Raw genomic sequence first — 14,402 nt, forward strand, 5'->3', positions numbered from 1 at the left:
CAGATTTATCAGTAATGCCTTGATTACATGTAACGAGTACAGTGGTGAGACAGTGTTCTCGGCCAAGTGCTCAGTTGGTATAAACATATTACCGAGCTTTCGGCCTAGTAGGATGGCGAGAAAGTCACTCGGACCCTTTTCTACTTACTAGACCGAGTGCCCAACGGTACTAACTCGCTAGCCCGCTCGGTGCGTATTTGCCACTCGTATCTTTCTATGATTGGAGTAATATTTTTTAACAATTTATTAAAACCTACATCTATTCTCAGAAACGCTCTAAATTTATCAGGATCTTCTAACTCCAATTCACTAAAAAGAGTGTATGTTGCACCACAATCTGGTCACCTTAAAATCCATTGTCTTGTCAAAAGACGTTTAGCTTCTTCGCGCAATAATTTATTCAATTCTTGAATTCAATCAGAAGTGATATGAGCAGCTTAGTATATTCTTTAATGTACATTTTACGATCCATGTTTCGGTACACAAAACTAGCCTGGTTTTTGATCGAAAGTGAACTGACTCGCCACAAAAGTCAAAAAGAGAAAAATATGTATTAACACTCTCTCGGCCTAGTGACATTTTGCTGTCTCGCCACTGTACTCGTTAAGTGTAATCAAGGCATAACAATATGTTGCAAACAAAAGTTAGTACATATCTACAATCAAATGTTAAAAAATATAATAAACGTATCCTGGATAGTATATCAAAATTGAATGATGAATAATAGCATTATCTTTGATAAATAAATTAATTGTTATAGAATGGAGTGACTTATCAACCAATTTACTCATTGAAAAAATTACTATGAGTAAGTAGCGGCCTGCATACAATAATATTTTTTTGAATACATTTGCTAGACTTTTGTGTAGTCATATATAGGGTAGGTATATATACTGGAATAATTATTCATGTTACATGCTGGTTTGTTTGAAGCCAGACTTTCGGAGGTAACTTAATAGTTATTAATCATAAGTCAATTCAATTTTACACTTCTAATGAGAATTTTATTGTATTTACTCTATTTTTGTACATGATACAACTAACAACATTGTTATTTTCTCACCTAGGTACTTATTTTGTTAAATAATAAATTAAGCAAGTTGTATATTATTCAGTAGAGTATTTAATATTTTTTAAATAAAATACTAATTTTGCTCCTAAATAAAGCATATAGACCCATCCCTACAGAATGGTAACCATCTTAAAAGACCTTTGACGAGAAATAGCTTTTAGCCATATTTCAATGTTTAATTTAAATGCACGATAACTGAATATGTCCTCCTGATCGTGTTAAACTGAACAAAAATCCATTGCAATGAAAAAACATGACTCCATCCAAACTACCTACTATCAAAAGTAATCAGCAGACAAGCGATGCAGCCGTTTGTCGCTAGTATAATATTATTAGCTTGTCACAAACACAGGTATGACTATAAATAAAATGTTTTTATAACATAAAAAATTGGTGTGTGTACTTATGCACGCTCGTGTTAGAAGTTATACTTCTTTGGCGTAACAAAACAAAATAATTTATGTAAGTAGAAAATACGATAAAATAAATGAAGAAAGATATTTAATACAATTAATAAAGTTTTGATTCAATGCATAATCAAATTAAAATGATATTTATTTTTACACAATTAAACAAAATAATACGATAATGTCACAAAATCCTAACTTCAATAAAACCTACTTACCTACCTATCAATATTTTCATATAGCTATTAGTAATAAACAATCATTTTAAAATGAGACCTCATTATAGATATATACACCTACCTAATGTTAAAAACAAGTACGTAGGTATGCATAGTTTACAAGAAATTGCGTAGGTCCTTTGATGTCGATTTACTCAACTTGGCCACTGATAGTTTTACACTATTTTACAGGATCTGAATTGCCATAGGTACTTACTGGTTATATACCTATATAGTTACATACCAAGATATTAACTGATTAAGACTTGTAGGTATTCAACAAAAAAAAAATCATATTATTATACTATCTAACTGGTAAATTATTAATTACATAGATACTTACCTATAAATAAGTAATAATTTAAATAAGCATAGGTACCTACCTAAATGCGTAGGTATTGATTTGTGTTACTTTGGGAGTGTCACATTATGCACAATTACTTAATATTACTTAATGTTGCACGCTATACCTAGGTATATTCAGAAATCATAAAACTTATAAATACCTACTTATGCCAATAATAAATTATCACAGTTTTGGGCAATCGCCTTATCATCAATTGGCTGGCTCAGTGCCAGACATGACTAACCCACATTTCTTAAATATATAGTTTTTTTCTTCCAAATTACTTGGACATCAACAATTTATTAGTGCCAGATACGACTAAGCCATAATACGAATTCAGTACAACACTAGCATCTGTAAGCTGTTCTGGCAAATACGATTTTGTTTTTTTATTAAAACAAAAAACGACTAACCAACATTCAAATTGCAAACAGTGACAGTTGTGATTCGTCTTTGTCCAGTTATTTTGGTGATAATAGTGAAGATGGTGGAGATTTTATACCAGAACCTTCAACATCGTCCTCGGAAGGTAATATTTTATGTTCATTTTATCATTCAATTCTTTAAATTCTTTGGTTTATTAATATTTTTTAGCTTTCATATCACCATGTTGGATAGTCACTTTTGCTTCTTACAACATTTTTTTTAAAATTTTGCAATGATGTTTAGTCATTTTAATGTTTTATTTCCAGGTGAACCACAACCTGATAAGGCTTTGAACTCCATTTTCATCATCTTGGAAAAGGCAAAGACGTCCTCACACTCATAAGAAAAATATAATAAAAGAAAAATTTATGAGTGGTGAAGCCCATACATCGACTTCAAAAGAAGGTGTTGAAGCGAGGCTTTTTGAACCTAAAATCTGTGAATGCAAATTAAATTCCAATGAAAAGGTGCCTACAGACCTAAGGAAAAGTATTTTTTCAATCTCTTATTCAATTAGTTGGGAATTAAAATTGGTGTTATTAATGGTTCATGTTAAAATAATACAAAAGAAGAGACAATATACTACTACTGCAACAACATTGTTGTATGTAAAAAAAATAGAGGCATTACTTGCAAGAGATAGAAAATTGTCCATTTAAAAAACACAAAGATTTTCGAAGACGATATAACCAACTGGAAGATTCCTGTTGACGAAGAGAATGTACAATGGCTTAAAACATGCTGGATAAGGCTCAAAAAAAATCATCCATGAAATCTTCAAATGAAAGCAACACTCCAAGAAGAATGTATCTTCACTGAAGTTAATTTGGAAAAGAGGAAGAGAGGAAGAAGCTGTTCTTATGAATTTTTACAACTTCCTGAATTGTATCCAACTGGGATTTGAAACTGAAAAGATTTACTTCCATTTACATTACATACCTACCCCGCGATTCATCACAACTCTTATAACAATTTAAAAGGCAACAATGCAGTTCTGGATGATGGCTTAGATTGTAATACATAACGGGGAAGAAGAACAACAATTATAATAGCTGTGGGTTTTCAAAATTCTATCACCAACAGTAGAAAACAAAACATGTGAAAAACCAAAAATGACTAACCCATGACTAACCCACATTATTTCATTAAAATTAAAAAAAAAAATACGCCAAATAAAGTTAGTGACTTTAATGTTCTATAACTTTTATGTTTCTGTATTTATTAAAAATAAAAATACATATAAAAATTGTGTGGTTATTACACATGTATTTCAATAGATTGCGTTGTTGTGTCATCAATGGAGATTTAAAAAACAAGTTCTACCTTAAACCCCTATTATCTCAGAATCACTTTAATGTGGGATAGTCATGTCTGGCCCTGAGCCAGCCAATTGTTCTATATTCTATAAGCACATGGCTGTTCAATTATGTATTAACCATTTAGGTAGATTGGTACATAAATACATAAGTAAGTAATATTTACTAATTCGTTTAATAGCTGATTTTCCTAAATAATCATAATAATAAATTGTGTTGCATCGGAGCGCGCAACTTCGTCACACGCCAAAAATACACTCTCATCTGTTTTCCCAAACGCGCCAAAGGAATTATAGCTTCAATAAATCGATACTTTGAAACCTTAGTACTTCGTGTCACCAACTAATATTGATTTTATGAAAGAATATGGAATCAAGTCAATATTTTTTTTTAAAATGGCCTTATATTTCTACCATAAATATACATTTTCGTCTAAAACAAATATACACATTGTCAATATTTAAAAGATATGTGTAAAAGTTGTATCATTATAATATAAACAATTGCCTACATACCCATAAAGAGCCCCTTTTGCAATCTCCACATTTGAATGTCTATATCAGGATCAGTCCCTCGTCTTTTTTCTAGTCTGTCCTGAAAATTGTAATATATATTAGATACATCAACATTACATACAATTAATATAATATATTATTATCATTACAAAAGAACTTGGATATCTTCTTTCTAAAATAAAAAAAATACAAAAATTTTCATATCATCGTAACGCATTATGTGCAATGTTAAACTATTGCATATAATGGGTTTGACCTCTTACATGATGATAATATGATATTTTCTATATATATTTTTTTGGCTCTACAATCCGATGCGGATCTTGGCCGTCTCCACAAAGGGGTTTCTTAACAGATTATCGTTTTATGAGAACTGGATATTAGGCACTTGTTTAATATACTAAAGCGCGATGCGGTACCATTGACGTTAACCAGCCGCTCTAACAAGAAAAATATGTTACATGTTCTTTCTCTCTTCCACTTAGGTGTTATAATAAGAATTATACATGTTTTTCTCACTGTACTGAAATCGGCCCCTTAAAGTTAGGCGCGTATCTTAAGGAATTACGCACCCAAGTATTTTTGCATCCATACTCTTACATCCATGCTCTGGAATCAAACACCGATTGAAAAATATCAAGTGAATTTGCGTGACCCGGGATTCCAACCCAAGACCCATGACTTCACATATGGACACGTTACCACTTGGTCATCGCAGACATGTGATAAGGATTTTATATGAAAATTTATCTAGAATCGATTTTTTTGGAATGTAACCTTTCCGATATAATTGAGTAAACTGTAAAAGTTAGTTAATGGCTACTGTTTACAAAAGGCGATTATTTCTATATCCAAATTTATTTAAGATAAATAAAATTTATTTATTATTGAATATAATAACTATGAGAATGAGTGAAAATGAGTGAGAAACTTAAATAGATTTTAATAATTAATGAAAGAAACTATGTTTAAAACAATTAAAATTCATTATAATATAGCAATCAGACAAAATGATGATTTGGCGGAGAAGATAAAAATAGGTGATGAAAAAAGAATAATACAAAAAAAAGCAATGGTTTATAGGATAGAAAATAATAGAAATGGGTTGGGGAGTGGAGGAAAGCATAGCTAGCGATATAAAATATCGGTGGTATTAAAACCAAAAAATAAAATATATATATTAGCAAAGGAATGTGATAATAGACATGCGAGAAAAGACAAGACAAGATACACTGACGGAAAAAAAAACGGTTGTTTTGTTATTCTCAATCTACCTAGTGTCTGTATTAAGATAATCTTGTTGTATGCAAATGACAAACCTGTAACGCTAACATTTGGGACCTCATGCATTCATAAGTGGCAAGTTGAATGGCCTGTAACCAACCACTGCGGTCTGTTTCGGTTAGTGCTGCCATCTGCTGAGATAAACCTCCGTCCCAAACTGAGAAAAATATGTTCAATACTTTTAGCATAGTGAAAAAGCATTTAAACACATTTTGAACTGTTTTAGAACCCTACTGCTAAAAGCATACGCTGGTTATCTACGTTATTCAATGGGTTGAGTGTTTGAAACTGAGATATTGTGTTAGCGTGTAATGTAAGTAATTATTGCGACAAAACAACGAAAAACATTTTTGTTAATGGCATGGGGCAACATGATGCCCAATGGATACACTTATCTCCGATGGGTGATTTATTTTCCCATGTGGCAACTTTATATTAATTTCTCAAATATATCTGTTTGCGAATCAATCAATGACTTTTCCACCAGCTTGATGTAGAAAATTTAAGTTTAGCAAACAGATGCTTCAAAAATTTCGAATTCCTTGAGGTTTATTTGCTTTTTATAAAACTTATTTTATTGTTTTTATTTGATTCAACTATCTATAACAATATCATAATATTATTTAAAGACAAATTTATTAGATAACAATCTTCTATGTGAGCTCTTGCATGTCTGTCTGCCTTAACCAGATGTATGCCATAAGGGTGTTTACGCGCTCTACAAATCCGTGCATACAAGGCCGGCCATAGAAAATAAGCGTGTATACACGCTGTTCTTTACACTCACTACACTAGTCCCGGTCAGTTGTTTTAGATGAAAGCGAAACCTACAAATACCGCCGCTGAGAATTGATGTTTTTAGACTTATCAACATATTCACGCCATATACGGATTCAATAACATCTTTTTCTAATTTATATTCTTATACCTGCTTAATGAATGACTTATATACAAAATTATGGCATTATGATTTATATATCTTATATACATATTCATTGGGTTAATCGGCAGATAGAGTTTCTATTTTGTTATTAAAATTTGATCACAGTGTCTTTTCTTCTTCCTTTTATATTATATTTAACTCTTAAGATAGACATTAAAAATGGCTTTGGTTATCGTAGTAGATTTTTGGGTTTCCACCGTGTGTCCTTCTTCCTTATTTAATCGACGTTTCGGGCTCGTTGCAGAGGCCATTATCAAGAGATGATAACGAAACGTCGAGTAAAGAAGGAAGAAGGACACAAGGTGGAAACCCAAAAATCTACTACAATAAAAAACAACCGTGAAAGCCTCAAACATTATATGGCTTTGGTTATATCAGCATGAATTTAGACCAAAATATCATAGATAAAATATCGGTAAGTATATCCGTGTATGGTGAATATGTTGATTAGTCTAAAAACATCAATTCTCAGAGCAGCTATTTGTATGTTTAGCTTTCTGTGGTAAATCAGATTATATGTTTTTGGATATTTTAAAATTGTAGTAAAATTCTCTACAAACTAAAATTTAAAAACATTCTTGATCTACAACAGAAAACCAACCTTACAAATAGCTGCCTTGAAGATCGATATGATAAGATCGAAGAACATATTCACGCCATACACGGATATTATTTGAGACTTTTATATTTTCGTGCGTGTTGTATGAAAAACGTTTCCACAATATTACTTGTGAAGAAGAAAATAGATTAAATACCCGTATATTTTGTCAGTCCAATTTTAGTTGCGCCCACATTGGGAGAGGTATATTCGCATATTTGTGCTGTTCGGTAAAAGTTTTGGAAAATCGGTAAATAGTTTCCGCTGAGAAAACATTGAAGCATCGGACGATGCATCATCTGCTAAAAGCGTGAATATTAGATAATAATATATGCTCAAGCGATTTTCAGCGAATAGGCAGAATTTTGTTGCTGCAGTGCTTTTGATTTGATTCAATGTGTAATAAGTAATCGAGCGTATGATATTGTGTAAATAAACATTAATGGTGCAAAAAAATTGTCATCATTTCTATTGCAAAACAAAATAACTGATCTAAAAATTTTGAATTTTCTTCCAGATAGAGACTTCTAAGATAAGTGCCACTTTTGTATGCAAGTGAAGTAGTATTTTATCATGGTTTATCTAGGCTCCATCTCCATACAAGTTAGGGTTTCTTCAACATCTTTTCCCTTTTCAGATTTTTACTTTGTAATATAAACCATGGTGTGTTCAAATTTAATTGGAATATATTTTTAATTCTTTGAAACAGCTAAAAAGGATTGTATTGAAGTTTTCCCCTAACATTTGCAAAAGACAGGCTTCACAGATATTTCATTTTGCAATGGAAATGATGAATAATAGCTGAATATAACTGGGAACAAACTATCTTTTGTAAAAAAAATCGATGCAAGTATTATATCAGATCAATAATTACTGTATAATAAGTATACTTACTATTTATATACTAAATCAATTTTATAAAATTTATCATCAATCCCCCTGGTCTTTCATATATATATTATATGTCCCAATCCCCCACCATATGATGTACATACATCGCTTCACCTGATCCCCGCTTCCATACTGTCAGACTATATAAAGCACTATAATACTGCATCCCAATATATAAATCTCACTGTAAATAATAAAAAAATGCTTCATTCTTTTTTGTTACAACTTTTCATCAAATTGAATTGTTTACAAAAATATTTTGTTCTCAGTGAGTCTAATCATTGTTGAGATTCGTAAATTATCTGCACACTTACCAAGATGAAACGGCCAATGGCCGTTATCATCTTGAGAGCTGGATTTCACCGAACACTGCTCGAGGACAATGACTCCGAGAGGCTCCGACCACTGCTCTGCCGCTCTCATATAAAACAGTAGATTTCCCCGTAGTCGGCACCACCTCTCCAAGCAAACTGAAAAGATAGAGCAAAAACAAAATGACAGCCACACTGTGCAATGGTATAATCAAACAGTTTGGACTAATACAGAGGGAACCTATAAATTGTTTGCATAATGATTCCAGAACTTTTTAATGTGATTGAATTGGTAACTTCTTAATCTAATATTCTGTGTTGGAAGCACTTTCAAATACATTATTAAAATCCAAACAGTAGCCCGCTGTTGATAATCTTGCTTGGTTACTCACTTATATTATTTGTGATTTTTTTATAACATGACAGTTCATTATATAAAAAATCCCAATGGAAATGTACCCGCAATGCGAATGACTTACAGATTATTTAATCATTATACTTGGTACTTAACCCTATTATCAGCTATCACTTTCATATAATAAAGGCACCATCTTCATAAAAGATTTTCATCAGCATCTTTGATTCATCTTAAGACAGTTAAGAAAACCTTTATATAGAGGAGGCTAAATATATGAAAGTAAAGCTGCAAAAATGGTTCCTACTACAAATAATTAAATTAAGTCATTTCGAATTGCGAATCAATTTGTATCAGTCAATAACCACAAGCATTTAAGTCACTTAGGATTCACTCATTCATTAAATATGCAAATATTGCCAAGACAAACCCTGAAGTCTAAATTTATTATGAAGCAAACGACAAAACCGTAAACATTTGCGATAATTACATTATAAGAAAATGTTAAAACAAACAGTCATGTTTCAATACGCCAACACACGGAATATTCATTTTTACATGGCTACCAATTAAACCACACTAAAACCGTTGTGAAGTCTTCATCAAGATGATAGAATATACTTACCAGCAGTGGCGAAGGGTGGAGGTAGGCTGTTAAGATTTGCTATAAATGGTGCACACTAAACTTTTTTAGTCATATGTATTTGTTTTTATTGAACTAAGACTACAATTTACAGATAGTGTTAGTTAGTTTTTAAAAATCAATTAAACCATGCCTAAACGAAACCATAATAGTTTTGGTCTAATTTGGGCAATACGACAAAATTGTGCACACTTTTTCATGCATAGTTATTTGTTTTCGTTGGATTAAAAATACATATTACAAATATTGTTGGTTATTTTTTTTAATTCATTAAGCCTTGACTAAACCAAACTATAATAAATAAAAAATATTATTCTATTTATAAAATATTCAAAGTTATGTATGATTTAATTGCATAATTTTAGATATTTTATAGATAGACATGAATTTTTTGACTATTATCTATTATGGCTCGGTTTCTCAGAGTTTAGTTGAATTTTAAAAACTAACCAACACTATCTGTAAATTGTCGTCTTATTTCAATGAAAACAAATATGTATGTCTGAAAAAGTTTAATTTGCACTGTTTATGCCGGATCTTAACAGCCTACCTCCACCCTTCGCCACTGCTTACCAGTGTGTCTTTTAGTTGCGGGATGCCACTGAACTTTAGCTGGCAATATCAAACAAGTATTTTTCAGACGATTATACAGGTCACATGTGACTTATTATGTCACAAATAGGTAGATACATATTGACTTATAACTGGCAGAATAGTACAATAGAATAGTAGTTACATTGTAATTCACCCAACAAAATATAATTATTATTACACACATAATATGAATACGTGTATTAATTAAGGCGCTAAGTACCAAAATTTTTAAAACTGACATTTTTATAGAAAACTGTTCTGCGTACCAACGCCAATACTATTAACTATGGTCTAAGTGCATTAAGCAAGTCAAAAAAATACAATAAAATATTTAAATCTGGCGACGATGTAAGTCCATTGGCGTGTATTATTTGTAAGGGTGTAAGTACCACTGCAGTATTCAACGGCATTCCATATAAAATGGCTAAAAACGGTGTGTTGACACTCACGAGTTCTGTTAAAAAACGTCGCCAAAAAGATGAAGGAAGTGTCCAAAATGTAAAAAAAAAAAACTAAAAACTAGTGGCCAGGAGTACTCCACAATTAATAGTAAAATGATTCCAGCCAAAAAACCTCGAAATTTTGAGGTAAGTACATTTTTATAATTGTTTCACACAATCCGCTAATTTGTCAAGAAAGCGCTAGTGATGTTCAATGCGTATCGTTATAAATGTTATGATATCGATATTAAGCAACTTTTTTTTTTAAATACATTTTTCTTCTTGGTTTGAAATTCAAAATATTTAGTATATCTAATATACAAAAATCAATATTTGTTTGTTTGTTTGTTGGTATTTTATGCGCTGCCATACCATTCATCCGATTGCGATAAAACTTTGTCAACTTATTGCTTGCACTTGCGCGAAGAGTATAGGCTATATCTTATTTATAAAAATGAATGTATGTCTGTCCCGTATGCGTTCCTATACCTTTCATCCGATTGCGATGAAATCTTCGTTAGTTGTTGTGATAACACCTGCAAAGGTTTCTGAATTAGTACAACCATCTTCTTCTTCTATTCTATATTCTTTTATTCGTATGGTCCCTATACCATTCATCCGATTGCGATGAAACCTTTGTCAGTAATTGTGCCAACACCCGCGAAGGTTTCTGAATTGATACAACCATTTTCTTCTTCTTTTTCTTCTATTCTATCTTCTTCTATTCGTATGCGTTCTTATACCATTCATCCGATTGCAATGAAATTTTGACCAGTTGTTGTGCGTACGCCCGCGAAGGTTTCTGAATTAGTACAACTGTCTTCATCTTCTTCTATTCGTATGCGTTCCTATTCCATTCATCCGATTGCAATAAAATTTTCGTCAGTAATTGTGCCAACACCTTATTTTTAAACCTTATTTTTTTAATTTATACTATTTTACCCATCTCTATTGAAAATGTCATCAGTGTGTACTTAGATCCCACCAGCGTCCCTGAGCTGGTACTTGGACCTTAAAATAAGATTCTTTGCGTGGTACTTACACCGTGACCGGAAAAGTCAATTTTAAAGCTATGTACTAAGTTTTAAAATTATAGAAGCTGCCGAGATTGCTTCATACTGTGAAACTACATTTTTCAAAATGTCTGCTTCATACAATTTTATTTGACAAATCAGTATTTTGTAGCCACAAGCAAAACTACTTTTTGGTACTTAGCGCCTTAATTAATACACGTATTCATATATAGACATAATACATTTTATATGAGTTTTATTTAGAAGCAGTGATCTTTGTAATATTTTATATCATATTTCACAGCTAATGGCAACATTTAGACAACCCAGTAAAAAGCATTATTATTGAATATAATATTAATTTAAAGCTATTTTGTGTGCATAGCATATCTGTGCAAGAATTAAAAGTTGACAGATACTATTATTAATATTAATCAATAATTCCACGCAATTATGGATCTGCGTATCATAATATGATATTAATGTATTATACGTTTCTTCATTAAATTGAAAATAGTATTTTAATACAGTATTGTTACACGTTCCTATATTCAAATTGCTTGTTGCAATATGTAATGTTACTTTGCAACATGAAATTAATTTTGATCATATGAGGACTTGTCGGTTTTTGAAAATAGGCTGTCTCACTTAAGAAAGAAACAGCACAAAATTGTTATTTGTCAATATTACTAGCCTGTGAATTTTGGGGATATTGAAAATTGACAATTTCAATTAACAAACATGGAAACAGTGTCGCAGGACGAAAATTTAGCAGTGAAACAATTAATATACGTTGTTAGAAACATGATCGTATTTCTATATTTTGTATGACTTTCATGATTCCAAAAATAAATTATTATTGGTATTTTAAATTAAGAATGTATGGAATCTATGCAATAAAACAAATTATATAAATGTATGAACATTTGTAGTCAAATTTAAATAAACTAAGTTACATGTTTGTTATTCTAAATTCTATATAATATAAATATTGGGTGCAAGTGATTGTAAAAGCCGCTAAAATAAGTGTTATGATAATTTAAGTTAATTGATACAATTTATTATTTTTTGGTCTAAATACTCTAAATACAGTCAAATAACCATATTATGTATATTGGGAACATTAGTAAATAGTTTAATCAAATTGTCTATAAAATAATATATAACCTTACCAATTATTGAAAATTGACATTGATACCTACAGCTAGATAATATTTATATAAATATGACTTTTATCCAGAGTGCAACAAAACACCTTGTTATGTGTGCAGAGTGTGGTGCAAGTAATTGTATTACAACAATGCATATATTCACTAATATCAATAGAAACTAATTCTAGATTTATAATATCATATTATTGAAACTCTCATGAGAAGGTTTAGTGAGGTTGTATTAATCAGTAATCATTAATTAAGAATCTTGGCAATGGAATGAGATAGAATTTTTTTTTAATTACACAGTGATAATTAGAAAGTGAAAATTTAACCCTAAAATAAATACTGAAGCAATACTTTAATTCTAATTAGGATAAGGTATGTTTTTAGTTATTGGTATCAACACAAACATAGACCCCTCCAAACCAACCCGCCCCACACCATACTTGGTGTTAATCGAGCGTATCACGAGGATATGAAGCGTCAGCAGTTTTTTTACGCCTGGGAATGTCTCAGGAGTAGATGCCCAAGTCACGTTCTCAAGTTAGCTTTAACTGAGTTTACTGAAAGACGTAATTTAATAAAAAGTGCCATGGGAGAGATAGGCACGGAGACTTAACAGATATAAATGAATTTAATGATATATAAGATACAAAAAACAATACAGGCAAACAAAATTAAATGAAGAGATCTTCACGTTCGCAATAAGAGGCAGCAAATTTTTTAAATGCAATATAATTGGCCTTTGCGGTGACCAAGTCGGACGACCCCATGGGCCCAACCGCTGGTTGAACTAACTTAAGCATCTCTTCCCTCTTGGAGCACATTCTCGGACATTCCCAGTAGATTTGGTTTGCATCCTGTAGTTGTCCGCCACATAGACATGTTGGCCGGGTAGCAAGTCCAAGCTCGTAAATCTTGGCAGCGAATCCACCATGGCCTGTCAAAAACTGATTGGTGTAGTTATTGATATCAGCATAATTTCCGCTGTTAATAATATTAACATATAAACTTTCACAGTGAGAAGGTTACAATTTAGGTAAAATTTTCAATAACGATTGGGTATTAGCCATTCATTCATACCCTGGATTTAAAAGGACATACCAAATGAAAAAAATCGTGATGTGTAAACATCGCATCTATGTTATGATTATGTAGGTAATGTCAAATTATTTTACAACTAACTTAATATTCTCACAACTTGTTAGAATGTCTCATAACCTTATATTCAGTCTACATAATAGCGATAGTCGAAAGTGTGAAAAGGCACATTTACTAGAGACATACGCTGATTTAGGCCAATTTTGTCACAAACATGTAACAAACCAATCACAACCTGAACGCAATAAACTCAATTCTATAACAGGTTGCAGCGGAAAACATCGCATAATAATTATTATTGAGATATCTATACTATAATTTGAAGAATATATTTGGATGTGACTATATACCGTCGCGTCGGTTTTTCATTATACAAATCCACATTGTACGTTTTTCACTGGTAATCGAAGCATACAATGAATGTTTGTTAGCTATTCGCTCAATCCATGAACACAAAAACATGAGAATTTGATTACAATTAGAAGACAAGATCTGTATAAGAAGTGATTGTACAATCCTTTACACATCCTAAAGTATATAACAATCGTCAAATTCAGTCCTAAAATATACAAATACATTTTCCAATGGTAAAGAATTTAAAGACAAATAATTCTTTCGATAGATTGATTACAATAAACTGATATCTTCACACAGTTTTTGGAATGTCTTCCCCAATTTTGTATGAGTTATATGCCTGGTTTTATTGTTTTTTTTTTTATATATATACAGGAAGCTGTTTTATGATATTGTATGAGCTAAAGGCCGGTTCGGATTG

At 31.4% G+C, this 14,402-nt stretch overlaps 1 protein-coding gene across 5 annotated transcripts in view; it reads right to left on the reverse strand.

The window, feature by feature from the left end:
- The window catches only part of LOC147080027 (inositol polyphosphate-4-phosphatase type I A), a 53,671-nt gene that overhangs the window by 25,425 nt on the left and 13,844 nt on the right, over positions 1-14,402 (reverse strand). For 3 of the 5 annotated variants that reach the window (XM_085947714.1, XM_085947727.1, XM_085947720.1), the window contains 3 exons: positions 8,331-8,486; positions 5,620-5,741; positions 4,301-4,379 (listed from right to left, as the gene is read on the reverse strand). In XM_085947714.1, coding sequence (XP_085803840.1) covers positions 4,301-4,379; positions 5,620-5,741; positions 8,331-8,486 — 357 coding nt within the window. The remainder of the gene's footprint in view (positions 1-4,300; positions 4,380-5,619; positions 5,742-8,330; positions 8,487-14,402) is intronic. The other 2 variants (XM_085947745.1, XM_085947735.1) reach the window with 1 other exon arrangement.

The sequence above is a fragment of the Rhyacophila brunnea genome, unplaced genomic scaffold (genome assembly GCF_057557595.1).
Source record: "Rhyacophila brunnea isolate RB1 unplaced genomic scaffold, BYU_Rbru_1.0 scaffold_1, whole genome shotgun sequence".
In the NCBI taxonomy this organism is placed as follows: domain Eukaryota; kingdom Metazoa; phylum Arthropoda; class Insecta; order Trichoptera; family Rhyacophilidae; genus Rhyacophila; species Rhyacophila brunnea.